Source organism: Balearica regulorum, chromosome 2, assembly GCF_011004875.1.
Source record: "Balearica regulorum gibbericeps isolate bBalReg1 chromosome 2, bBalReg1.pri, whole genome shotgun sequence".
Classification (NCBI taxonomy): Eukaryota; Metazoa; Chordata; class Aves; order Gruiformes; family Gruidae; genus Balearica; species Balearica regulorum.
Genome location: NC_046185.1, coordinates 106,265,223 through 106,291,822, shown reverse-complemented (window position 1 = coordinate 106,291,822; position 26,600 = coordinate 106,265,223). Strand labels below are relative to the sequence as shown.

The 26,600-nt window shown below is 40.0% G+C and overlaps 1 protein-coding gene across 6 annotated transcripts in view; it reads right to left on the bottom strand.

Annotated features, from left to right (window-relative positions):
- Positions 1–1,841: 1,841 nt before the first annotated feature.
- The window catches only part of TNS3 (tensin 3), a 249,691-nt gene continuing 224,932 nt past the window's right edge, over positions 1,842–26,600 (bottom strand). For all 6 annotated transcript variants that reach the window (XM_075745266.1, XM_075745267.1, XM_075745269.1 and 3 more), the window contains 11 exons: positions 24,677–24,848; positions 22,041–22,684; positions 21,311–21,397; positions 18,730–18,861; positions 15,695–15,790; positions 13,136–13,213; positions 11,338–11,415; positions 7,423–7,591; positions 6,373–6,441; positions 6,217–6,243; positions 1,842–5,218 (listed from right to left, as the gene is read on the bottom strand). In XM_075745266.1, coding sequence (XP_075601381.1) covers positions 5,074–5,218; positions 6,217–6,243; positions 6,373–6,441; positions 7,423–7,591; positions 11,338–11,415; positions 13,136–13,213; positions 15,695–15,790; positions 18,730–18,861; positions 21,311–21,397; positions 22,041–22,684; positions 24,677–24,848 — 1,697 coding nt within the window. In that variant the 3' untranslated portion in view covers positions 1,842–5,073. The remainder of the gene's footprint in view (positions 5,219–6,216; positions 6,244–6,372; positions 6,442–7,422; positions 7,592–11,337; positions 11,416–13,135; positions 13,214–15,694; positions 15,791–18,729; positions 18,862–21,310; positions 21,398–22,040; positions 22,685–24,676; positions 24,849–26,600) is intronic.

Sequence of the window (26,600 nt, the reverse complement as noted above, 5' to 3'; positions counted from 1 at the left end):
TGTGCCTGATGTAGTTTATGCTATTGTATCCCTTGCGCTAGGTGTCAACAGCAGAAGCAGAGGAGGGGTTTACTCTGCATATCTGGTGGGCCAACTTTTCTTGTTCCAAGAGTTTTCTAATATAAATATTTTAAAAATCACAAGACAGCACCTTTTGCCCCTTCTAAAATGTCTGGCTGTTCACTTCAGGGTCCTGCCAAATAAATGATTTAACTGATAAAGAGTAAAAAAGAACAGGCCTCTGTACCCTTTCAAAGACAAAAATGTAAGGTCTGAGTGCTGACTTGTTTAGCCTTGCCAAAGGAAGACTGAGGAACACAAAGGGGGTCAGATGTCTTGCTATAAATACCTCGGGGAGAAAACAGTTATTCATGCTATGAGACAATGCTGGCATAACTGCATATAAACTAGCTGTAAATACATTTAGGATGAATACTGAAAGCATATTTTCATCCACTGGAGCAAAGAGACCCCAGAGCAGCCTTCAAAGAGGAGCAACAGCAGCACGCGTGCACAATGGCATCTGAGTTCAAGAACGAGAGTTTAACAGGAGACTGGACTCTGACACAGAAGATCCATTTTACTGCTGCATCCTTGTCATCCGTTCCACTTTATAATTCATTCCAATAAAAGATGAATACTTTTCACAAGTAACTGCTATGTGTTACGCCCATGCATAAACCTCATGATGGCCTGTAGTGATGAACAACAGTGAAGCACACTGAAGGAAAAATTCCTGCCAGCCTAAGCCTCATAGAAAAGGTATTAGCATAACTGTCCTGGTTTCGGCTACTTTCTTCCTAGTAGCTGGTATAGTGCTGTGTTTTGGATTTAGTATGAAAATAATGTTGATAACACACTAATGTTTAGTTGTTGCTAAGTAGTACTTACTAAGTCAAGTACTAAGTACTAACTAAGTCAAGGACTTTCCAGCTTCCCAGGCCCTGCCAGTGAGGGGCATGAGCCTTCTGCAGGAGGTGCACAAGAAGCTGGGAGGGGACACAGCCAGGACAGCTGACCCAAACTGGCCAAAGGGATATTCCATACCATATGATGTCTTGTCAGTATATAAGCTGGAGGGAGCTGGCCAGGGAGGGCTGTGGCTCGCAAACTAGCTGGGCATTGGTCAGCGGGTGGTGAGCAGTTGTGCTGTATATCACTTGTTTTGTATATTTCTTTTTAATTATAATTATTATCCTTTTCTGTCCTTTTTTTTTTTTTTTAATCTCAACCCACGAATTTTACTTTTTCCCTGATTCTCTCCCCCATCCCATGGCAGGGGGAGTGAACTAATGGCTGTGTGGTTGTTTTAGCTGCCTGCTGGGTTAAACCACAACGACATACCAGAGTTTATCAGTCTCAGAATAATCCAATAAAGCATGTAGAAAACTCAACCTTCAATGTGTGGCTGATGCACAAATTTTGTATTCAGAGAGCTATTTCAGCTAGGGGTTAGATTTCTCACCACCCCCGCCCCCATGCTCCTCTGGAAGTTTTTCCAATGTAGTCACTGTGGAAGCACAATTAAATGGGTGCAGACATCTCAGAAGGTGACATCATATATTCATCCTTCTTACACTGAAATATGCAATGCAGACAAAAGGCACTTTCATACCATTGAAACCACAAATGAACTAGGAAAATCATATGTTTTAACTAGACTTGAACCACTAACACAGACTTACGTGAAGTCAAGTCTGTGAAAGAAATCTTTAAGAAACAAAACTAAACCCCTGTTTCAGCCCACAACCTATTCTTCACCAAGACGGTTTTGCTTATTAGCTGGTTTTGAATGCCAGAAGGTAACTTTCTTTCAGAACAGACTGCCCTGTAACATTGCGTTGTGAAATTTCACATTCATAATTTTATTAGAATCTGAATAGAGGTGATATCTGAACAGCAGAGAAAATGACTATACAAAGAATTTATAGAACATTCATTTACATACTGGATACCTTTTAATGCTTCTTTACAGTTTCAAGAAAAAGGCAAAAATTTTCACTACTAGGTAAATCCAAGAAGGAAACATTAAAGTTTTTAAAGATACTGTTGGATACATGGAAACCATTTAATTAAAAACATGGCTTTTAGCATTTTTGTAGTTTAACACTGTACGATTATAGTACTACATTTACTAAGAAGGTTAATAAGAGTCTGGCTAAATACCTGTGTCAACTTGCTGCCATTAGTTATGAAACTGCATATACACATCTACCAAAAACCTTGAAAGAAAGTGCTCTATTAACTATTTAGTCTTGTATTTGCCATGAACATAAAGTTTCATGATTATCTTTCTACATACACTACACAATGGTACATACTGAACTATCTTGCTTTGTGCATTTTTTCATTCATTAAAAAGCAAAAGCACATGGCAATATACCATCCAAAGGAATGCATAATAGAAAACCTCCCTTAGAAACAGGGCAACTTTTTTATTCCCACTTACCAAGTAGAGCTAAACTCCCAGGAAACACCACCAGGAGTGTCAGCGATCAATTCCTTATGGTCTTGAATTCAGCAGGCCTTGAGAAAGCACAAGGAATAAAAAATAAGGCCCTGAATGTAAATGATATTACATAGGGGAAAAAAAAAAGACACATTATTTTGAGCCCAAAGGCCAACACTTGGTGTCTAACAAGACACGCTAAAATTTAAGTATCATCTACAGAAATGAAAAAATAGAGTAAAAAATTCCTCATTTCAATGCTCACAATGCATCAGCTTTAAATCCAATTGAGACTTAAATCTAATTGAGATGTCAGCTGAAGAAATTCACTGGGCTCCAACTGGCTGACTAAATTAGGTAACTGGGTTCTTGGTGCATCAAAAGAATATTAAAAGGAAACTCGTTTTCATATATTTCAAAAGGATCAAAGCTCCTAAAGTAAGAACTGCATTCTTTTTTGGATGGTACATAAACACCATTTAAGTAGTATTCCTGTGTCAGAAGAACACAATTATTTGGTACTAATAAGAGGCACTTGCCTTTGTTGCTTCAACGGTAGCTACTACACTTTGGATTGCTTCACCCTTCTACACACATCCAATGCTCACTGCTACTAATACACCACTTCCTGGTCCAAATACATTAAACTTCCAATCTCTCTTCTCTCTCCCTCTCTTCTCCACCCCCTTCCTTTTAAAAAGTATAAAGTTATTTATACAAAATTCATAGTTACACAAATAATTTGGTAACACTTTGGCTATGGTCACTGAATAACATTTCCAAGGTCTTAATTCTTTCGGAAATAGGAAGAGAGTTGTTAATACAAAAGAGATCATAACTTATACAGGACAAGTGTAGTTCAAATTGGTGGAACCTTCTTACTGTATAGCCCAACCAGAGTTTCCCATTCCATTTAATCATTATTTAGTAAACATGGATAAAAGGATTAAATCCTCCAAGTGGGTACAGTTACTAGTTAATCCAGTGCCTCAGGCACGGGCATGCCGAATTTAGTATGTCATTTTATTCTTCAGGTTATTAATATAGTGTTGACAGCCACAGAGCAAAGAAATACAGGCAATGAAATTTTTCAGTACTGTCACACTGAAGCCGCTTTATTAGCATCCGTTCTCATACGGGGGTCTAGTACTGCTCTTTTTTGAATGAATGGGAATTACACAGTAGACATCTCCTCACAAAGGTTTCCACTGTAACCGAGTGCATCAATTTTCTGTACAGCTAACTAGCACTGTGTTATGCATTTAAAATACCTATGTGTTTAGAAAGATACAGAGATATGTACAAGTGTGGTGGTTGTAGAAATCATGATGTAAATGCTCTCAAGTAATGAGACAGAGTAACAAACCAAATTCCATTCCCTTTTGGACTTCCTGACTCAAGATATTATTAAAAAAAAATTAAAAACCACAAATAATTCCTACAGATAAAAAAAAGCCAAAAAATCCCCAAAATTCCAATAAAAAGGAGGCCAAAATAATCTATAATTATGTATTAGGTAGGGGAACAAATGTTACTACCAGAACAGTTTTGCAGAGACAGGAAATGGGAAGTATCTTGTCACTGTAAGACAAAGGACAAAATATGAGACTCTATTGTCTATAGCAAGGCACAAGCTATACACACTTTTACTTATGCAAAACAGCACTAAAGAGGCAAAGCTCAACAATGGCCTATTTTAAGAATATCCATGTGACATATCAAGATCTGAGATCTACTATAAATAATCTTCACAGGTAAAAATATATAAATTATAAAATTTTCTTCTTTGCTTTTCCCTCATTTTTATCCTGTAATTATTAAAATACAGAATCTTCCCTGCTTAGTTCTGTGGATAAAAAAATAATAATAATACAAAAAACCCCCCGATTACAGAATAGATTTCCAGGCAACCTTTTTTTGTTCTACCACCTCTCCCCTATTTAAAACTTTTCAAAGTAAACCAGCCCAGCCTTCTTAACACTACATACAAAGCAATCTCCCTGAATATTCCACATTGCTGCTCCTTTCTTATCAGAAATCAACTTGCACAAACCTTCTCTTCACATACATCTTCCCCTTTCTCCATTCAGTTCTCATCACTGATCACACAAAGATGAAGGGAAGAGCAAACAGTCTTTCTCAGACCATTAATCTCTTAAGAGCATGTTTGCAAGGCCTATAGCTACCATTGATGCAACTATGGCAAGTGTCTTTGCGGAAGTTATACAAAACATTTTCTGCACAAAAAGGTAGCACAGTCTAGTGAGTATTTCTGCTCCAATAAATGGTGAGAAACAGCATGTGAAAATGTATTAGAAACCATTCAGGAGAAAAGCTTTTCATTTATGCTTCATTCAGGTACGGGCTACGTTGGTTTGGGTGGCGCCCAGCTTCTTTCATTTTGTTCTTTGATATAAAAACAAAGAAATAATGCTTTGTTAAGTCAGAGGCATCTTCAAAAAAAAGGCTGAACTCTTGCAAACACAATGCAGATACATCATCCTCTGCTTTCCTTCTTGGGAATTACAAGGTTCAGACATTGCTGCTGAATAGGCCTTCTCCCTGTCACAGTGCTTTCCTTCAGTGAAGTCAGCGAAGAGCTCCGAGTCAAGAATGGAAAGGCATCAGATCTTCTTCTGGGATCCAATCATGACCTTTGATACAAAGTTCACAATGGCGCTGGCAGGTTGCTCTGGATCATGCTCTGCAAATAGGTGACATATGTTGTCTGTGGCACTGCCTTGCTTCCTGGCAACGAATCCAAATACTCTGCAAGAGCAACAATCACAGTATATCAGAGAAAAGACAGATAGGCATTGCCTTGTTTCAGAAAGCAAAAAAACATACCACAGAAACCCAAAGTGCAAATCAGACTTCATCTACTCTGATGGACAAGGTCCCATGTGACTGCTAAACACAGCGGTCCAGATGCACCAGCCAACTCAGGAGCTCCTGAGTGGTTCAGGACGGCCAGAATCAGGGGAGGAGACTGTCCCCTTCCTTCTACTGTCTATATTGCATCCTGTATTGTTTGCTGTTAGAGACATGTTGCTGACCCTGGGGATATATTTAATCTGATTCAATACTGCTGTTCTCTTACCTGCCTTGGGGGGTGTGTGGTGTGGTGTGTCAGGAATTGCCTAAAGAGAGGTTCTGAGGGCCAATATCTCAGTGGGCAGAGTACTGGAAATAGGACTTAAGCCATCTATTTCTGTTCCTTTCCAGAAATCGGTGCCTGAGCTTTGTTACAGTTTTTTCTTTTGGTAACGGGGGACAACTATGTTTGCCTTCAAGAGAAAATACTTTACAGTCCCCTAGTAATTATATATTTATGCCACACACTAGTATTACTGGGACTGTTTTCACCTATGTTCTGTGTGCGGGGTTTTTTTTTTAAAGCTATCAGTCTAAATGAGACAAGTAAGCTTGTGTTAGTGTTGCTGGAGAAGTAGAACACAAAACTGAGTAGCAAATGGCTCTGTCTTCATTTCTGAAACTTCAGTCAAATCACAGACCTGCAACATAAATAAACCATGCTAGCTCTGGCTCCAGACATCCCACCATCACATATTTAGACCCTGACTTGTAGAGGTGCAGATGAAGTAACTGAAGTCTAATTACAGCTGGCTGACAGACTTTTGTCTCTGAACAGCTGCTTTCCCTTCTGCATCTCTGACAAAGATAGTTTAGAACACTAAGAAACTGATCACTGTAATGATATTCCTAAAACATTCAGTTAAAAGAGACTCAGCCATGTGTCCACTTACTTTGCAGAAAGGCCATCTTTCATCCATCTTGTCCATTAAGGAAGCAGTTAAAAAAAAAGAAAGAAATGGAGAAATAAAAATGAAACCTATGTTAGTTTTTTTTCTGTTGATCAACGATACAAACAACATATTAGAAATACTGCTTGTCTTCCTTACTTTCTGTCCTGTGGATCCAAAGCACAGAAAATAACAGTGTTGACTGGATAATGTCGCCGAAAAAAAAGCCTGGATAGGAATAAATAAAATAAGTTTTAGCAATATTTAAGGTGCTTAAAATTTTAAACAAAAAACAGATCTGAAAAATAAATTACATTTAATATAAATTTAATAATGGTGATATATTCTTTTTGCTATCTCTGAGTGACTTTGAAAGCCACCTGAATTGCTCCAATCAAATAAATCCATATTTAGAATGGTATTGTCAAGTTTTTGAACCAAAAGAAAACTGATCCTCAAGCTAAGAAAACGAACTAGATCTATGACATATTTTTTCTAAAAACTGGCCATTTAGATACCACATCAGTGGGAAATGCAACTTCTTGGAACTTGTGAATAATTTGGTTATATTAAGTTTCAAAATATACGCACTCCTAGGCATTATAATTTAAGGTTTTGTCCTTGCTATAAACACCTGCAGACCTCATGGTATTAAGAACTGAGGCACTTTTTTTTTTTTTAAACCTATAATAAATTCCTGTTGTCCCTCCTTTGTTATTGCCAGTTTTCAAATCTAAAGATTTGTGGTAGCCTTACTATCATTCAGTACAAAGTAAATATAGATTAACTTTTTATCATAGTATTTTACAGGTTATTCAAAGCACTATTTCAAATACTGTGTCTGCTTAGGCCAAATATGTTCAGTGAGACTGGTGAAAAATGCCATGAAGATAAACTATTTCACGAGACAGGCTGAATATCAAATGTGGGCAAAGCCATTACTTTCCCTTTTCATAAGAAATAACAACAATGAAAAAAATGCCATGGCAAACTGAACTTCTAGAGGTAAAAGCGACCATGTGGAAGTAAAGTCCATAGTTTAAAAGACTGATCCTCCAGTACTGCAGACAGCTGACACTGTCACCGTCATTCGACAATCCTGTTATCCTCTGAGACAGAGACTGCAGAACTAGGAAAATCAAATCAACAGCAGCCAACACTTGTTGGGGACAAGGCTGGATATTCTCTTCCCATCCCTCTTTTGCTTACTTTCTTTGATTATCTGTCAGCGTGATTCCCTGTGCAGACACCTTGAAATGGACAACGGTTGAGATAGGAGAAGGATCTTGCATCAGTGTCAGGCTCAAGGCTTTCTGTACTGCCTGGTAACCCGTGAGGGACTCCATCTCCACTGAATTCAGGTACCAAACGTTACACGCTGTAATGAAAAAGGGGACGGACTTTGAGAGGTCATTACCTAACAGTAAGCAAACTGTTATGTATGATAGTTTCAATTACCTCTGTTTGAATCAATTACTATATAATTCATGCAGAGAGGGATTTAAGACAACGAACGACAAGTTCAATGAGGCCTTCCTCACTGACCAGCTTTCTGTCTTGTCTATCCAAAATTGTAAATAACATTCCGAACCATAAGCTCTCCTCACATCATTGCTGTGTATGTTTGGTACAGATTTAACACTCTTCATTATCCTGTGATCCTTTCCCATCACAGGAAGCTTGCCTTCTGAGACCCAGATGAAGGGTTTCCCTTCCTCTTCTGCCACACATTGCATTGGTGTCAACAGATTGTGTTCATGTTTTGTTTCTAAATGAACAGCCAAGCATTTTGTCTGGATTGCCCTCAGTTGAGGTATTTCAAAAGCAGTCACCAAACACAGTAAATTTCTGTAGCACAAAAAATAATAAATGGAAGTTTTTTCAGAAGTGTTGGAAAGTACAAAAATGTCATCTTAAAAAGGAGATTACAGAAAGGTAATGAGAAAGGCTGAAAGATTTCTCACTTAAGAACATCATGCATGTTCCGATGGGGTATCAAATGACAGCAATCCCACAGAAATCATACTCAAGGCTAGAAGAAAAGGAAGACATCTGTGTCTTTCTGCACTGCAGCTGCCCTGCAATGCTGCTGCTCTCGTCTTCCACTGGTGGCATTTTGTAGTCATGTCTGTGCTACCACCAACAGCTACACAATGTGTAGCTACAGCTACACCATTTTGATTAACTCCTGCTCCTTTTACACTGAGAATGTGCTTTGTACAGAATGCTTAGTCCCTCGACTGTATTCATGGAAACAGATATAAAGAACTGGGATTTATTTGGGGCAGAAGATTTTCCTGCCAAACAGAAAGGTTGATAAAACAAAGTCTGTTCTAGGGAAAAGCCACTTAACTGCATAGTTTCTAGTCTTCAGCTGTTACACTCTAGAAAGCAAAGGACTTCTGGTCAGCTTCTGCATTTAGATCATGACTGGAAAGGCTCATTAGGTTTTTCAGACAGCTATAAAAAATGATCATTCTAAGAAAACACATCTTCATTTTTTTGCTTATGGAGTGGGAGAAGGGTGGTGTAAGGTGGACAGGGAAAAAGTGCATCTGCTTTGACTAAACTGCAGGTGTTCACACAAGCTCAGACATTTGGAAAAGAAACAATTTATACGTTTGGGGCCTGCACTTCAGTGTTGAACTCCGCAACTTCAGTTTCTTTATGTCTGCAGAGAGACCTCTGAAACACAGAAAATCAGTGGGAAATTATGTATCAAGGCAAAAAAACCCGAGGATTGTTAGGTTCCAAACCCTTGTTTAAAAACAAAAATAACAACAAAAAAAAAGCCCAGGGAAAAAACAGATATACTAAGTTCCCCAAATGATCCATGATGTGATGGCCCCCATAAGGAGTTATCTTTCTACTGCCCCAGCTGAAGTAAGAATTATTTCATTTTCTTTGAAAAGCATTGCCTGAGCAAGGAGAAAACAACATTTCTCAACACACGACACGTGCCCCTTTTGCTGGGTTTTCAAGAGGGAAAGTTCTACAAAAATTCATTCACCTTGTTTTTTTCCCTGTTGGCCACAACAAATATCACCAGCACTGGCAGACAGAAAGGCTGACACGTGCTCACTCCTGGCACAGCCTCACAAAGGCTTGCCATTGCCTCAGGCACACATTCCTGCTTGATTACAGCACTCAAAGTGGTACTTCAAATATTTAAGTCAAAGCAGATTGCAGCACAAGCAAAGAGCAACACTCCCTCTTCTCCAGACCTGCTGAGCTTGACAACTGCCCCCTTCAGAAGTGCCCTAAAATGGGTGAGGGCAATGAGGCAACATTCTTATAAAGGCATGCTTGGCCACAACACTTTTGCTTGTGGCTCCAGTGGTAGGCTACACTCAAATGAGACTGGCAAATGTAGCATATTCTCCTGCTCTAATGGGGCTAATCAGGTGGACAGATAGATTAGGGAAGAATAACCCCAAGCACCAGTACAGGTTAGGGGTTGACCTGCTGGGAAGCAGCTCTGCAGAGAAGGACCTGGGAGTCCTGGTGGACAAGCTCTCCATGAGCCAGCAGTGTGCCCTTGTGGCCAAGGCGGCCAGTGGTGTCCTGGGGTGCATTAAGAAGAGTGTGGCCAGCAGGTCGAGGGAGGTTACCCTCCCCTTCTACTCTGCCCTGGTGAGGCCACATCTGGAGTCCTGTGTCCAGTGCTGGGCTCCCCAGTTCAAGAAAGACAAGAAACTACTGGAGAGAGGCCAGTGGAGGGCTACAAGGATGATTAGGGGACTGGAGCATTTCTCTTATGAGGAAAGGCTGAGAGAGCTGGGTCTGTTCAGCCTGGAGAAGGCTGATAAGATCCCTGAGAGGGGATCTTATCGATGCTTATAAATATCTAAAGGGTGGGTGTCAAGAGGATGGGGCCAGACTCTTTTCAGTGGTGACCAATGACAGGACAAGGGGCAATGGGCACAAACTGGAACATGGGATGTTCCATCTCAATATGAGGAAAAACTCCTTCACTCTGAGGTTGACAGAGCACTGGCACAGGCTGCCCAGAGAGGTTGTGGCGTCTCCTTCTCTGGAGATATTCAGAACCTGCCTGGATGCGATCCTATGCAACCTGCTCTAGGTGATCCTGCTTTAGGAGGGGGTTGGACTAGATGATCTCCAGAGGTCCCTTCCAACCCCTGCCATTCTGTGATTCTGGGGAGAATTCACAGCAGCCTGAAAATCAGGGACCCTGGGAGGGTGTGGACAGGATGCCCTGGGCATGCCCACTGTACAGGGGAATAACATCGTGGCTGCATTTCGACTAAGGACAGCCTAAAGATTACCAAGGCATACTCAGAGCACCATGTCCAATAATAGTGGGTTAGGATGCCACCACACTTTTTCAGATGGGCTATTTCACTAGCTGTCTCTGGGGTAGCTGCACACAAACAAAGCAGATGAGAAGCAGAGCACATCTCTACACGGCTGCTGCAAATACCTCTATTTCACCGTGGTACAGATGGTACCAACGCATAGCATCACATCGTTTGGAGTTAATATTGTCAGGGTTCTTATGTCACATCAATAAACTCACGGTAAGACAATTTAACTCGCCAGAATGGGTACTGCAGTACACATGAGAATTCATAAAACAGCATCCAATGGAGAAGACACTGGACGTTTCCTAACAACATGCAGCATCAAGTGAAGCACAGGGCAATGATTTTTAATATTTTCTTCTTAATTGATGGGACAGTGACCATTTTCCAGTGTTATTGTTGAATTGAACATTTTCCTTAGTTGCCTTTTTCAGACCTCAGACATAGTTCATGAACCTCTGCAACCACAGATTGAAAATACCTTCTCTAAGTTCATCGGTTATGAAAGCAACGTCACCACATAAAAATTGCTGTGCTTGAACCAACCTATGTGTACCTCATATTCTCATGGGAGACACAACTGGAAAGCAAACACAGGGTTGTAGGACTTAAGAGCTGGTTGCAGAAAACAAAAAGAACTTGGTACACATCCTCACAGTGCCCTTTACACTTCTACACAGCACTCTAAATTTAACTGCTCCCTTTAAACATCCTTCTGTCCAGTCTAAGTTTCAGCTTCTCCCAGCCTGTAAGATACAAAATTTGGTGACATTAAATGCAAGTAAAAAGTTTAACAGACCTGCACCCTGTTTGAGAAGCTCCGCTGCTGAGTTTGCAGCAGTTTGTGGAGAAGTTTCTGCTATCTCCTCCAAGGGATCTGCAAACAGAAAACACTGTCCATGTCTTGTATGGTCTTGAACAGACAAATCAATGCACATGGTCAAGTATGAGTTTAGCTTTTGTAACTGTGATCTCATCTACTGGACAACTCTTGGCTAGAAACATGAAACAATCTTGTATCTGCAACTATAATAATTCGTGTGGTTTTTGTGCTGCATCAGGCAGGTTTTTTTTGCATCCAGCGCTGCAGTAGGGGTGCTCAACCTTTATTTCCTGACAGTTAAAGACCTAACTACACAGCATATCCTGCAGGGACACACATGATGTCACATTAAAACAATACTAATAGTTATAATCCTTCATTACAACCTCAACATTTTTTAAATTGTGCCATTTTAATTATCTCATTTAATTTGTATAATTTACACTAATTCAGGCACAAAGAGTTTGTGTTTCTATGATGAAATCAATTAAGTGTATTTTGATTCAAAAGATGACTACATAATCCTTCTGTCTTCATACTTATATAGAAAACAAACGTTTGAACTATTAAGACAGCAGTGGAATGTTTGCCTGCCAATCTTGTTAAAATTAGTGAGAAAACTGTCCATCAGTATGTATGTTACTTCAGTTATATAAAAGCATGTAAAAAGATCTCACTTACTGCTGTATTTAACATGATGCATGCTGTCTTTGAATACATTCAAGTGTGGAAGAGAGCAGTAACACAGTGTGTGACACTATTCACATGTTTAGAGTTATCCATAAGCTTTAAATACTCCATGCACTGTCTAGAATCATTAACCACAGAAGATGATCTTAAAATGCAAAATCATATTGGATTCAAAAATAAATCCAAAATAAAATTTCACTGTAGTATGTTTTTTCAGAATAAGGCAAATTTTTCAGTCCTGAAAGCTCAGAAGGAGCTTTCCATTTAAGGTGAGAAGGACAAGGAGAACAAGCCCACCTACCACAGTGGTTTGCCATATAAAGAGATCTCTGGTTACATCTACCAGAGCATGTTTTTGTGCTAAAATGGTTTCATTAATGTATTTTCATAATTCAAATGCTATGTTTGAACACAGACATATGGCCTTTAACAAAAGTTTAAACAGTTGAGTAGAAAACCACAAGAATGTTTAACATTTCAATAATACATCTGGTGTTAACTTCATGTGGGAGAGTAACAGACAACTGAATTATGGGGCAAGCATAGCTACATTTTGCTGTTGTCTTAGAGTGGTTTATGAAATCATCATAACCAAAATTAGAACTAAGGTCTCATGATGCAACACAGGCTTTTTGATCATTCACTTAAACAATATTTGTACCTGGTTTAAGTTGCTACTTCCTTCCTGTCAGTGTCACACTCAGAGCACCTTCTGTTCTTTACCTACTTGCCTTCCCAAAAGCCCTTTTGCCACCCAGACCTGAATGAGTGGTTACATCTAACCATACATGGGCATAATTTCATGTCTGAGAAATACATTTGTCTTCCTACATGCTAGATTACTGTGCGGATTTCCATCATGCATATATGTTTATGACCGGAATATCACAATACTAGTCTGCTCACAACTACAGCTTGGAAAAGAGCCACAGCACTACTGAAGAACCACTTTTAAAACACAGCTTCCTTCCCTGTGCATTCTTGCTTAGATCTCAGCTTGTGACATATTCACCTGCCTTCAGACACTTGCACTTTGAAGCAGAGCTTGGCTGTGTATATCTCTTCTGTACTTTAACAAGCATACCTCTGTCTGGGATAAGGAGCTTGCAGGGCAATGCCAGCGGAGTGATGGAATGCTGATACACCAGAGCTGTCAAACTCCCTGCGGTCAGAAGAGTAACAAGACATGCACAGTTAATTTGGTGGACAACAAGAATGCTTAACAGTTATGTTGAGTCTCAAGTATTTTATAGACCAAGGGGCCTCCCCTCCTGCCCTTTAAAAAAAATTCTCTTGGCATCTAAGCCAAGACCTTCTTAGGTCATCTTTAGTGTATTCATGCTTCCCAGCACCCAGCACTGTCCCAGCTGGATGTACTTGAACTCATTAATCATACAGTCCCTTTCCTTGCTTACAAACACTGCTTAAATCCTAACCTAAATGGCTTTGCTTCAAATGGAGAAAGCACAAAAATGACAAAACCAGTAACATATGGAAGTTAGTAAATTCCTTTCAATGCTCTTAACTTCTGCTACATTAAATGTGGTAAATTTTATGAAAATGGTAAGAGCATAAGAGGTCAATGCTGTGTGATAAGGCAGAGAAAGGGTGAGTTCTGTCTCTTAGCCACCTAGTCTCCACTGTTGAGTGCTTTGTCTACACGGACCTCTATTTTGTGCTTCTAAAAGTATAAAACATGGTCTAGATAAAACCTCCTTCGTTCAATGCAGCAGTGATCTATGTAGCATTCTCTATTAAATTACTTTTTTTTCTATTCAAAGTAACTTTTGTCATTTTGACTTGGCTTAATTAAAATAATTAAACATTAGTCCTCCTTGACATTAGCATGTGAAACTGTACTCTAAGGAGTGAGAGGAAGGCATAATATTTATCTGTCTGTTTGTACAAAAAGCCACCCTTCGATCCTGTTTACTAACAAACATTGAACATTATGATCAGGTGCTTGGGAAACATCACAGTTGTTCAACCAAAACCAACCTCATTTTTACAGCCTAACAAAAATTTCTTTGAAATGAAAAGATGACCCAGTTCTGCAAGGGTCTTACAGAAACACAAAGACCAATTGATACTATTAGTCCTTCATTGTCTTATCCATACGAGTGTGTGATAGTGCCTGCCCACCTACTTTGTGAAGCAGTTTTGAGGCTGTATACATTGAAAGATTGGGAGATGCTCAAACTAAATGATTAGTAGGGCTACATATATGTGCCATAAACAGGTACTTCAAGATCAAGGTAGAACTGCACTAAAAACTCTGATTTTAAATGTCTCTTGCCAAGCGCTGACAAAATTCAATCCACCTTTACTTCAAATAGGATTTGTCATTTTACACTTGTTCATTTTATGATGGTAGATGACCCTTTCACGGGTGTACTGGGTGTATGTAACAAGGCTGGTAGCAGGGCGCAGGAGGGCTGCAAGGTGACCTCTGTGGGAAGAGGCCAGGGACCTCCCCATGCTGGACACAGCCGGCTCCAACAGACCCACTGCAGGGCACCACTGAGCCACAGGTGGAAATGCCTCTGGGAAAGCATATCTAAGAAAGGGCAGAAAAGGCTGCACGGAGACAAGAAGGGAACAAAAAGGGTGACACAGCAGAGGGAACACCATGGTCAGAGAAGGACTAGGAGAAGGAGGTGCTCCAGGCACCCAAGCTGACGTCCCCCACCCTGCAGCCCATGGAGGACCTCACATTGGAGCAGATGGATGTTTCCTGAAGGAACTGTGGCCCATGGAGAGTGCATGCTGGAGCAGATTTTTTTCCTGAAGCATGGCAGCCCATAGCAAAAGCCCACACCTCAGCAGGCAAAAAAGTGGAGAGGGATGGAGCGTCAGAGAGGAAATGTTCTGTAATAATTGTATGCCCCCCACGCCCACCTGCACTGCCTCTGGTGGGTGTGAGGAGTCTGGGGGGAAGCAGTGAAGTTGAGCTGGAGAAAAGGGGAAGGAAAAGTGTTATATTTTAATGTTTGTCTTTGTTTCTCACTACCTGAATATTGATTTTCATTGGTGCAAAAAGAAGAAAAAAAAAATCCCCAAGTTGAGTCTCTTTTGCCCACAGTAGTAACAGGTTAGAAACCTCCCTGTCTTTATCTCAACCCACGAGCCTTCTCACCCTATTTTCCCCTCCGGCCTCACTGAGGAAGGCAAATGAGTATGCAGCTAGGTAGATGTTTGGCTGTTTGCCACAACAGGTAACGTACTTTCATCATATTACATTAGGTAAGCTGACACAGCATAATGTACTTTGTGAATGTCCCAATCTGGTGTCATTTTAGGCAGCTAGTATACAGTATAAATATAGCACAGGATAAAATAAGGCAAAGGGCCTGAATCAATTAAGGCCCATAACAATGATCTAGCTCAGCTGTCTGCAGCAGCATTTTGTAGTCGTAGACAAGTTTGGCCACTTGAAGCTTGGTCATGTGCAACTGTGCTAGAGTGCCCTGCACATATACTTAATGTGTACAAGGCTCCTATAACCTTAGCATGGGTTCCTACAGAAATCGTCAGGACTTGAGCAAAGTATTCTCTCATTTGCACTCCACTCAAGTCTATAAAACAGCTCTGGCAAATGCAAACTGTTTCCATTTTCTGTATCCTTGTGATGTAAAGTACTTACCAAAATACGGTTCATTTGGGCATCCTTTCAAGCGCACCCCCTTGTGAGTGCATTCAATCAGAAAATGCCTTACAAGTTCATTTGACAAATCTCCAACTGTGTTGAAAAAGAAAAAGCAAGCTCATGATGAGAAGCAATGAACAGACAACAGTCTCGCAAATTAGCAGGTCTTTATGAAGCAGTTTTCCATATTACCACCAAATGTTTTATATACAGCATGCAGACCTGCTCTGCTGCAAGGTTACAAGCTGTTGCAAAAAACCAAGCAAATAGTTCACTTTAGACAGCCAGACATAAAAAAGTTTTATAATCGTGACTGAACATCCAAATGATGTGACTGGTGTCCAAAATGTCCAAGCATGGTCCCACTACAGACAGGAACAGAAATCTGGAAGACAAATGGTTAGAAATTCTGATGCACTTGCCCATTAGAAGAACTTGTATCCAATGTGACAAGGGAGTAAAAGTATGATGAAACAGAATCATAGAATCATTTAAGTGGGAAAAGACCTTTAAGATCATCAAGTCCAATTGTAAAGTTTAACTATGCTCTCAAAAAAATCCTAACAAGTACTTCAGTAATGTACAGTTAGTTTCTTTATGAAGTAGTTATTAATTTGGTTCAAAAACTGTAATATATATTTTGTAAGATTAATGAATATAATGAACTTAAATACTGAGATTTCTAGTGACAGTTCTGCTTGCAGAACTTTTTTCAGATTAAAACAATAGAAGATTTAGCTATACAAAGGTAATGATGCCAAGTCTCTCAGTCAATTTTAAAGTTTTGAAATGTTTGCAGTTTTATGCTAAATCTTTGCTCCTGAAAACAAACAATTACATGAAACACTCAGGTTTCACTACATTTTTAAAGACAGTTTTTATCTCTCAGGAATCTAGGACAAATCAGAATTGTTAAGTTGAATGTAATGAAAAGATTCAAAATCTGAGAGGCATATAAAAATTCCCTTAAGATTTAGCATTCTTTTAAACATATACATACATCTGCACACTTAGAATTAAGACAATTTCATTATTTCTTGAAAAACTGGTTCGCAGGTTTTCACACCTGACTTCAAACTGAATCTCTCTCCAAGTAATTAAAGGGTTATTTAATATCAAGGGACAAAACTACTCAACCATTCAAACCTTAACAGAAGAGCCACAAACACAAATGCTCCCTTTGATTCTGATCTATCAGCCACGGTCCAGGAAACCCATGACATGAAAGGCTGACTTTCAGGCTAATACAGATGAACACATTAATTTGGACAGCAGAAACTTCTATGCAAGCACATATTGCAAATACACCTTGTCAAATAGCTTACTGTTTGTCATTATGCTCTCGCAATATTAAAAATAAAGGACTACAAGGGTATGTGGGAAGGGGAAACCTGGAACAAGAAACCCTGCAGGAGACTGAACAAATTTGTGCCTTCTGAGATGAAACAGTGGGAACCCAAAAAGCTAAATATCACAGAGAAATGGAAGAATGCTACCATTTCAACTAAAATTTTCTCTTACTACCACTTGCCTGTGGTACAACTAACACAGGCCGGCTCTTAAAGGCTAATAGAGTTTGAACTTTCATGTCTTCCTGGACTTCACTGGTCTGATAATAAAAAGAGATTACTAAAACCACCTACAGTCACTCTCCATTTGCCTCCTTGTTGTTGCTATCACCACCCCAGTGCACCCATTGTCTTCACTGAATGAGACATTGCAGTTCTACTGGTGTTTCTTGGCAATAAAAAGAAGGATGACATGGCAAATATTTATTAGAAATTGTCTCAAGATACCAGATTAAGTGTACAGAATTTGAAAGTGTAATTGTAATAGAGGTGGACTGCTAACCTTGCCCCAGAGTAAGCATGAAATCTTAAAAAACCCCAGAAACCAACAGACAGCCAACCAACCAAAACCACAACACTAAGAGTCACTGCTCTCCTGTGATTTCAGTTGCTTAACTCACTAGGCAGCATAAACTAATGAAACACAATGACATGGTTTAGGCCCAGCCAGCAGCTGAGCACCACACGGCCGCTCGCTCACCCCTTCCCCAGCGGGACGGGGAGGAGAATGGGAAAAACAACGGCAAAGCCTTGAGGGTTGGGATAAGGACAGTTTACTGGGATGGCAAGGGAGAGGGAAATAACAACAGTACTGATAACGGGATGTTCACAATGGGTGATAACAGAAAGCAATTTACCGATCCCACGACCCACCAGGAGGATGCTCACACACACAGCCCGCCCTGGAGATAGCCAAACCCACCCCTGCCCGACTAGCCCCCCTTTTATGGTGAGCATGACATCACATGGTATGGAATAGCCCCCGGCCAGCTTTGGCTCACCAGTCCTGGCTCCATGTGAAAAGTAATTCTATCCTAGACAAAACCAGGACACATAATAAGCTTTGTAAAAGGAAAACAGCAGCACTGAAAACCATCCCGCTACCCTTGCAGTAGCACAAATGAAGCCAAGAATACTATAGATACTGGCTGCTGAGTTTCCATACATTGACTAATGCTTTCTGTACGTTCTTCTCATTTTACCTTTCACAACTATCAGGCACAAGTTATACATGGAGGCACTGGAGCTGGGAGAGTAGGTGTATTTCATCACTTCTTTTAAACAACTACCATCTTTCCTTAGGGAACATCCTCAGTTTTGCATCTAATGTAGAACTGTCTGAAAACAAAACCTGGGGGCCAAGAAAACACTTTACATGGTGGTATGTGGATCAAATGCAGACTTCTGATTGCTAGGGAGGACCCAATACTGAGATGACACTGGCTTTCTGTTAGGTTCATAAGGTACAACACATGCACAGCCACAATGAAAATACACTTACAAGCCATGGTGAAACCGTAAAGTACAACAGACATCCAGTCTCATTTAACAAGGTACCAAATGGAGCCTGTAATTCAAGTTGGACTTACTAGAAGACGGGAGATTCCTCCAAATTATTACCCAGTAATAAGTACTTCTTACTATGTATGGCTTATTCAGTAATAGGTAGAAGGGATACAGTACCTTTCTTGTTTAACTGAAGCACTGAAGGAGGTGGTGTAGCAACTTTCATTGCTAGCCCATAGGCTCCCCGGAAAGAATGACTGTCTCGAACAATGAATGACCCAGGTTCCTTGTCCTTGAGAACAGCAATGGCTGCAAGGGATTCCAGGAAAGAGAGAGAAAAACAGTTCCAGAACAATGCACGCACCCAAAAACTACAGAAGTGCAAATCTATAATTAATAGGAGACTACAGGAAATAAGATCCTTTCTTCGATCTCCACTGCAGTAGAACAGAACACAATCAAGCATATTTGGGGGATCTGAGTGGAAACATCTTGTGCAAATCTCACAGATAAGTATTTCAAGAGAAGCCTGAAGTGAGCACAGCTCCCTCTAATTCCCTGGCTGGACAGCACTGTTTTCCTTTTCCTACATAGCTTCAACAGGCGGAGCAGATCTGTCATCATCCACCACCAAGTTTCTGTCCCTGCAAAGCTGTCTCACTCCTGTACTAGTTTTAAAGCAAGGGAAGGGATGTAAGTGAATATTTGCTCTTTGACTGTCCAAGCATTGAAATATTTTACATCTATATTCTATGATCTCTGCTGGAAGTATAATATGAAGTACTTCCCAAGAGGAAACATTTGCAGGGAAACTGATCTTGCTTTGCATGAGTCTGCTGCAGACTTCCAAATCTAGTAGCACAAAATCTTAAACTTACTTTGAAAAAAGACAAAACATTCATCTAATGATTGATCTTAATTTGATCTTAATAAAACCTTAGTACTTTGCGCTTTTTTTTCCCCCCTTAAACTTTTTGTAAATACTCATGTTTGTTTCCAGAATTTCTAACGAGCAGCAAGCCTTCAAAGAAACCCTGGAAAAGCTCAAATTTCACCCCGGAGTCCTTAACTGTCTGTATATACAGAACATGGAAATTATGCATATAGGGCATGAGGCCATATTTTGCAAGGCCTTACAATGAATACATCATAAACACACACACATCTTTTTTTTTTTTTCCCATGAAAAAAAGAGTAGCAACAGAAAATCGGAAAAATGCAGACTTCATTGTCTCCCGTTTAAGTGAGTAATGCAAATGCATATAAATTCCATTCTATTCATCCGTCACATGATGAAGAAAACAACTATTTTCACAACAACCCTGCAATTCAGCAGTACTCACACAACACTTCTAAATCTGCAGGGGGACAGTAATCATTTGTGACAGGAGCCATCCATTAAGCACAGGAAAAAAGAACAAGTGCTCCTCCTCCTCAGCAACAGTATCCTAAAACACTTTTTAAAAGGAATTTTACTTGGTAGGGTGAAAAGGGGCACACTGAAAGGTTGGGAAGATTTTATTTTCATTTGTTCAAGCAGCTAGGTTTAAACTTCCTTTATTATCTACTCCCCTCTCTGGACTGGAATCAAGTCAGGAAATTTTTTTTGCACATTTAAAAGACTCAGTTCTCATTATGAGTGGGAAGCAGACAAGGGGAAGGGGACTGGAGTGAAAGGGCCAGTAAAACATCATACAAAGATGAATTAATGATCTGTTTTCTATGACTGTTATTCTCCTGGGCTCATATTTAGAACTACAAGAGGCATCCTCACCATTTGAGAAACTATGAACTAGACAGACATTGCAACTCATAATCTGCCAATAGCTGAAGGCTATTTTGGTTTAGTGTGAACTTCCTTTCCAATGCAGAACTAATTTGTCATTTTTCCTTTTTTGACAACCACATTTTAAAAATCCCAGTTTAAAATCCTGCCGTAAGTCATGAAATACAGTTCAGTATAGCTGAATATTGCAATATGGACACAAGGACTGTCAGACCAATTGCATCTGCAAAGCACCCAGCATGCTTTATTTACGCATTGTTGCAGGGACAAGGTATAAATTCCTATGCACACGTTTTCACATACATAATAAAAGCTTTCTCCATCTCATTCAATACACACCTACATATAGATGTACAGTATCTGTATTGTACATCATAAAGATGTTGTTCCATGGGAGTGTTATTTCATGGCCTTTAAGAAATAATGTATGTGACTTGCAGCTGACAATGAAATTCAGGCTACAGAACAACTGGTAGATGAGGATGCTTTTATGATAACTTCTAGCTAATGAATTATTCTCCGATATTTAGCATCTCTCAACTCATCATCTGTGCAGGGAAACACAGATGACTGAAATCATGCCAGAGCTTGTACTTGAAAGGTTTCTAGACAGCAGACAGTTGTTTAGTATTGCATCATGCATATCTGCCATTCCAAAACCTGGAGCTTTTCAGTAAAGTACATTTGCAGCAGCTACCACAGGCAGATTTAAATTACTTTGTACTTAGTTCAGTTAGGCTAATAATTTGCCTGATGAACTGAATATTTTTAAGGACTACTTGACTGCCCTCCATGCTCAAATTCAGCCTTTGGACAAAAGAAATTAAGTGAGGTTGTCTGTGGCCCTTCTAAGTTTGTATTTCTTCTTGTATTTCTTTTAGACATCAGGTATGCATCAAAAGAATTTAAGGAGAATTCATCAACTAGCCTTTCTGTGAATGTATATATCAGAATATATATCAGTTGACATACCTTGTTCTCTTGAAATATCTGGCTTATACCAGAACTTGGATGTGTCCTGGACAAATTTTACAGTCACATGTTTATCAGTTGTGTTTTCTGTGAAATAAAACGAAAAAAAGTACAGAAATTTTTTAAATACAAAAGCATTTTTAACTTTCCTTTCCAACTTCTAATCACCTTCATTATTCAAAAAACTCATGATTATAAGGACAATTTAGAGAAACTCTGAACTATTTTAGAACCAGCAAATATAATACCGTACACTAAGATTCTGAAAGCATTCTTGAAGTTTCATTTTGCAAAACACAGAAAATATGAAAAACTCTTACATTTATAAAGCTGTATTAAATACAAAGCTTCTCAATGGGGTCCAGTGAATACACGTCTACATTTTTAACTATTCTTGACACAAGTCTAGAAAGGTGCAGAGAGAAGCCAGCCCTTATTAAAAGAAGTTGGACTCCACACTGCTTGCTTGTGGTTTGGCAGTTCAAAAGGTAGGCTGCCCTTGGCTGACATCTATGAAAGCATAGAAAGGATCCTACAGCCTTGTTCTCTGAATAATACATCCAAAGCCAGTGAACTGGTGCCAGTTAGTGCAAATATTCGAGTCCTCTGTGCCATTTTCATTCCATTGCGCTTTTTTTTTTTCTCTCCTCACTTTTAAAATCCCCTAAATGCTTTTTATAAACTCATATAAAATCTAATGTATTTTGCATTTCTCTGATGCAAAACCTACCTGGCACTAGAGAAGTGCTTAACATTTTTGAGAAATCTGGGAGGACATTTGGAAAGGGGATGCTGATTGTGCTTCCACTATGGGGGCTAGAGAAGCCACTTGAAGAAGGTGACACAGAGGCAAAGGAACGGTCCCCTTCAGAGGACCTCTTTTTCTCTGGAAGAGGCGGTTGAGCATGTAGGTTTCCTCCGTGGTGCTGCTGAACCGCACTGTTCTGGCTATTGTGTCCAGAGGCCACTGTAAGAAAGTTTTGTGTCAAAAAGCCATTGTCCTCAGCACTTGCCACTGATGAGCTCACGGTTTTAGGAGAGATGCTAGTATTGGCTATGAAAGTAGCTTGTCTCTCCTCTCGGGGGGAGCCACTGCCCCTGTTGCCCCCACTGTAGCTGAGGTAGGCCCGGGCACTGCTGGTGACAGCAGGTTCTTGCTGTGGCTCTGCTGGTGAATTCTCCAGGCTGCTCAGGGTGACAACTTGCAGTCCTGGAGTTTGGAAATGAGACAAGAGAGAGACATCTTGCATGGTGTTTGAAAATTCAGAGGGCACAAGGTAACCTCCTGGCGGCCTGCTGTTTCCCATTGAAAGCTGGAGCGACGAGGAAGCTTTAGGGCTGCTTTCAAGCCAAGGACGTTCTGTTGCAGAGGAACTGTCAAAAAAAGCCAAAAATGGAACACAAAAATAAAACAACAGCCAAATCATTCCCTTAAAACATCACAGCACAATCCATACTCCAGTGATCCTTGAAAGCAATGCATGACCTCACACAGGACAATACCTGAGGGTGCTCTTTGACAACATGCTGGATCTGGTAATGCAGCTGGAAGAAGGGATTCCAGCCCCATCCTGATCACTCATTTCTTCAGTATAGGTCATTACTTTCTGCCTCATCGCACCCTCCACCTAACCATGCTGATGGGACAATTTCTGAGTTTGCACTGTAAACCAGGCCATCAAATTAATCACAGTTAAAAATACTCCTGCTCCTCCCTGTTTGAGAGGGTTACTTTTAATATGAATCAGTTCAGTGAGGCTGTCCACAGCGTTGTTTCACATACAGTGGTCCTGGAAAACAGCAATAGGAGGCAAGAATTTCTTAAGCCAAGACTGCCTGATATCAAAGGCAGAGGTCTATGGAAGAAAACTGACACTGCCACAGCAGAGTAAGAATGCTCATTTAAAAAAAAAAAAAAAAGAAAGAAGAAAAAAAAGAAAATAAAATAAATGGGCTAAGGAGGTAGTTGTGCCCATCACACAGTAAGTCAGTAACTATGATGAGAACATAGTTCAGAAGACCCAACTCTTAGACCAGGTCTCTTTTAATACAAGTTGTATTAAAAAAGGAAGGAGACAGGTCCACTGGTTAATTTACTTGTTGATAGGATCATTTTTGACTGATACAATTAAATATTTCAACAGTAAACATTAGATTTTTCTACTGGGTATCAATTCCACCTGCTCAAGCGAAGAATAACAAATATCCTTCTAAATGAGACAAACTAAGCTTCTGATGAAACCATATGATAAAAGTTTAAATTGTCTCCTTGCTTCTAAAAGTTAAATGCCCTTAGACTGTAGCTGGTTTTCCAGCAACTACCAGCAATATCAAATGTAGAGAGAACTAACTCACTGCGAGATGCAAAGGGAAAGGAGCCAACATAAGATATATTAAAAAAAAAAAGGATTTTTAATTAAAAGGGAGCTGTGGAAATGGATACCAGTAGATTTTAACAGATCAAAGTAGAAGGGCCATAAAGAAATGGAAGGGAAGCAAATGGAAGAAGACATCATTGCAAGAAAAAAACCCCCACAGCTGTAGCTATCTGCTAGATGAAATGAAAAATGACAGAATAAATATTTAGAAAGAAGGGAACAAAATTTTCTAGATAAAGTAGGAACCTAAAGTTGATAATGACTGCATTGCCTGATAAGCTTTTAATTCACATCCACTTACAATGAAATGTTATGTTCCCTTCTCCTCAGGGAATACTAACATACTTTGTTCAGTCTTATGATTCACATTCATAATCATGTAACGAAAACATTCCTTCACAGTCTAAGTACTGATTGAAAATGAAATCAATTAGATAGGAAGATAAATAAAACATAAATAGAACAACATACTTTTTACCACAATACAAATATGAAATAATAAAATTTCTCAGCCTGCCAAGCAGTTAAATGGGAATCAGCTATTCACTACCAAAAAAAATTCCTCTGACATTTTACTGACTAGAAATGCATGTACTGCAGTGAGAAGAGTGCTCCCTCTCTCTCATATACAACTTATTCCAATGTGAAATTTCATTAAATGCTCCTCAGTAAGTCCTTAGAGAGGCTGGTTAAGCGCACAGGAAAATATGTATCAGCTTGTGCTAGCATATAATAAAGTAACTGAGCTAGAAATTCCTATTTATTTTTGTATTCCTATTTATCTTCACAGTTAATTGTCTCCCTGACACATAAATAGCATCTGTATATGTGATAAACTCCAGCTGGTGGACAACATCATTATTAAATGTCACAACCAAACTCAAAAGTCCTTGGACAAATGCTCTACAATGAAGATGCAAGCATAACATACTGGCTAGAAACAGTAGTCATGATAACTAAACAGTAAGGTAGGAGAATCTTTTCCTACCTGTCTCCCCCTGGGATAGGACTGTTACATGAAACAGTACATGAAGATGCAAAACAGTGCTGAAAGGAGGGATCCATCTGCATGTTGGCCCTCAGCAAAGCAGGGTTAGTGCTCACAGTGCTGTCAGACATCACCATAGAATGGTTAATGGCTTCTGCGTAACTTCGAGATTCTGCAGCAAAGGAAACAAAAAAGCAAATTAAAAAACAACTCACACTTTTATGGACCTTGTACTGAAAGAAGTGTTTATAAAACAATCTGGTTTTCTGTTAATAGGACCCTAAAGAAGAGGTTTTATTTGTTTGAGCAGTAACATTTTATTTCACAACATTACGCTGATTGCTGAAAACATCCAGCAGGACAAATGGCAGAGAGAATGAACACTACAGAATTGCATCACTCAAACTGCTTGATCAGTTCTCCAGGGTACATTCTCTAGCCCAAAAGATGAGAACAGACCCGTCTGTTCCAAGTTGTTTTGCATTCCACAGTCTACAGTGTTAATCAGATATGGCTAGTTAAGTACCGTATGTGACTATACACACCATCAGCGTGCACAAAATGATAGAAAACTGGAGTATGTATTCAGCCCACCTATTCAGTCCACTGCTGAACGGGACAGGGGACCTAGTGGAAAATGACACACAAAACACTGAGGTACTCAAAACCTTCTTCACCTCAGTCTTTACCAGAAAGACAGACTTTTAGGAATCTCAAGTCCCTGAGACCACAGGAAAAATCTGGATCAAGGAAGACTTATTTTCGGTGGAGGAGGATCAAGCAAGGAGCACTTAAACAAATGGGACATATGTAAGTCCATTGGGGCCTGACAGGTTGCACCCACAAGAGCTGAGGGAGCTGGCTTATACCACTGCAAGGCCACTCTCAATAATCTTTACAAGGTCACAATGACTGGGAGATTCCTGAAGACTGGAAGGGAGCAAGCATCACTCCTATCTTCAAGAAGGACATGAAAGATGATTGGAGGAACTGCAGACTTGGCTAGCCTAACCTCAGTCTCTGGGAAGGTGATGGAGTAACTAACCCTGGAAACCACTTCCAAACACATAAAGAGAAAAAAAGATGATTTAGAGTTGTCAGCATGGATTTACAGAGGAAATCATGCTTATCCATCCTGATAGCCTTCTTCAGTGAACTGACTTCCTTAGTGTCTATGGGAAGAGCAGTGGATATTGCTTATCTTGACTTTAGTAAAGGCTTTTTTTATCAAGGTCTCCCATAACATCCTCATAAACAAGCTGACAAAGCATGGGTTAGATAAGCGGATAATGAGCTGGACTGAAAACTCGCTAAATGGCTGGGCCACTAGGAAGCAAGTTACTAGTAGTATGGGTTGATAGTGGTGCCAATACTGTTCAACACTTTCATTAACAACCTGGATGATGGGATAAAGTTTCATCAGCAAGTTTGCAGACAACAGAAAACTGTGAGGAGTGACTGGCAAACCAAACAATTGTACTGCCATTTAGAAGTGGGAGAAATGGACCAAGAGGAATCTCAAGAAGTCCAACAAGGGGAAATGCAAACTGCTACATCTGGGAAGGAATAATCCCAGGCGCCAGTACATGCTGGGGGCCAACTGGCTGGAAGACAGCTCTGCAGAGAAGGACCTGGGGGTCCTGGCGAACAGCAAGCTAACCATGAGCCAGCAATGCAACCTCATGGCAAAGGTGGTCAACAGTATCCTGGGCTGCATCAGAAAGTGTTGCCAGCAGGTCAAGGGAGACAATCCTTCCTCTCTGCTTAGCACTAGTGAGACCACATCTGGAGTTCTGTGCCCATTTCCGGGCTCCCCAATGCAAGAGAGACATGGACTTGCTTGAGCAAGTCCAGTGCAAGGCCACAAAGATGCCTGGAGCATCACTAGGACTTGAGCATCATACATAGGAGCAGGGGTTGAGAG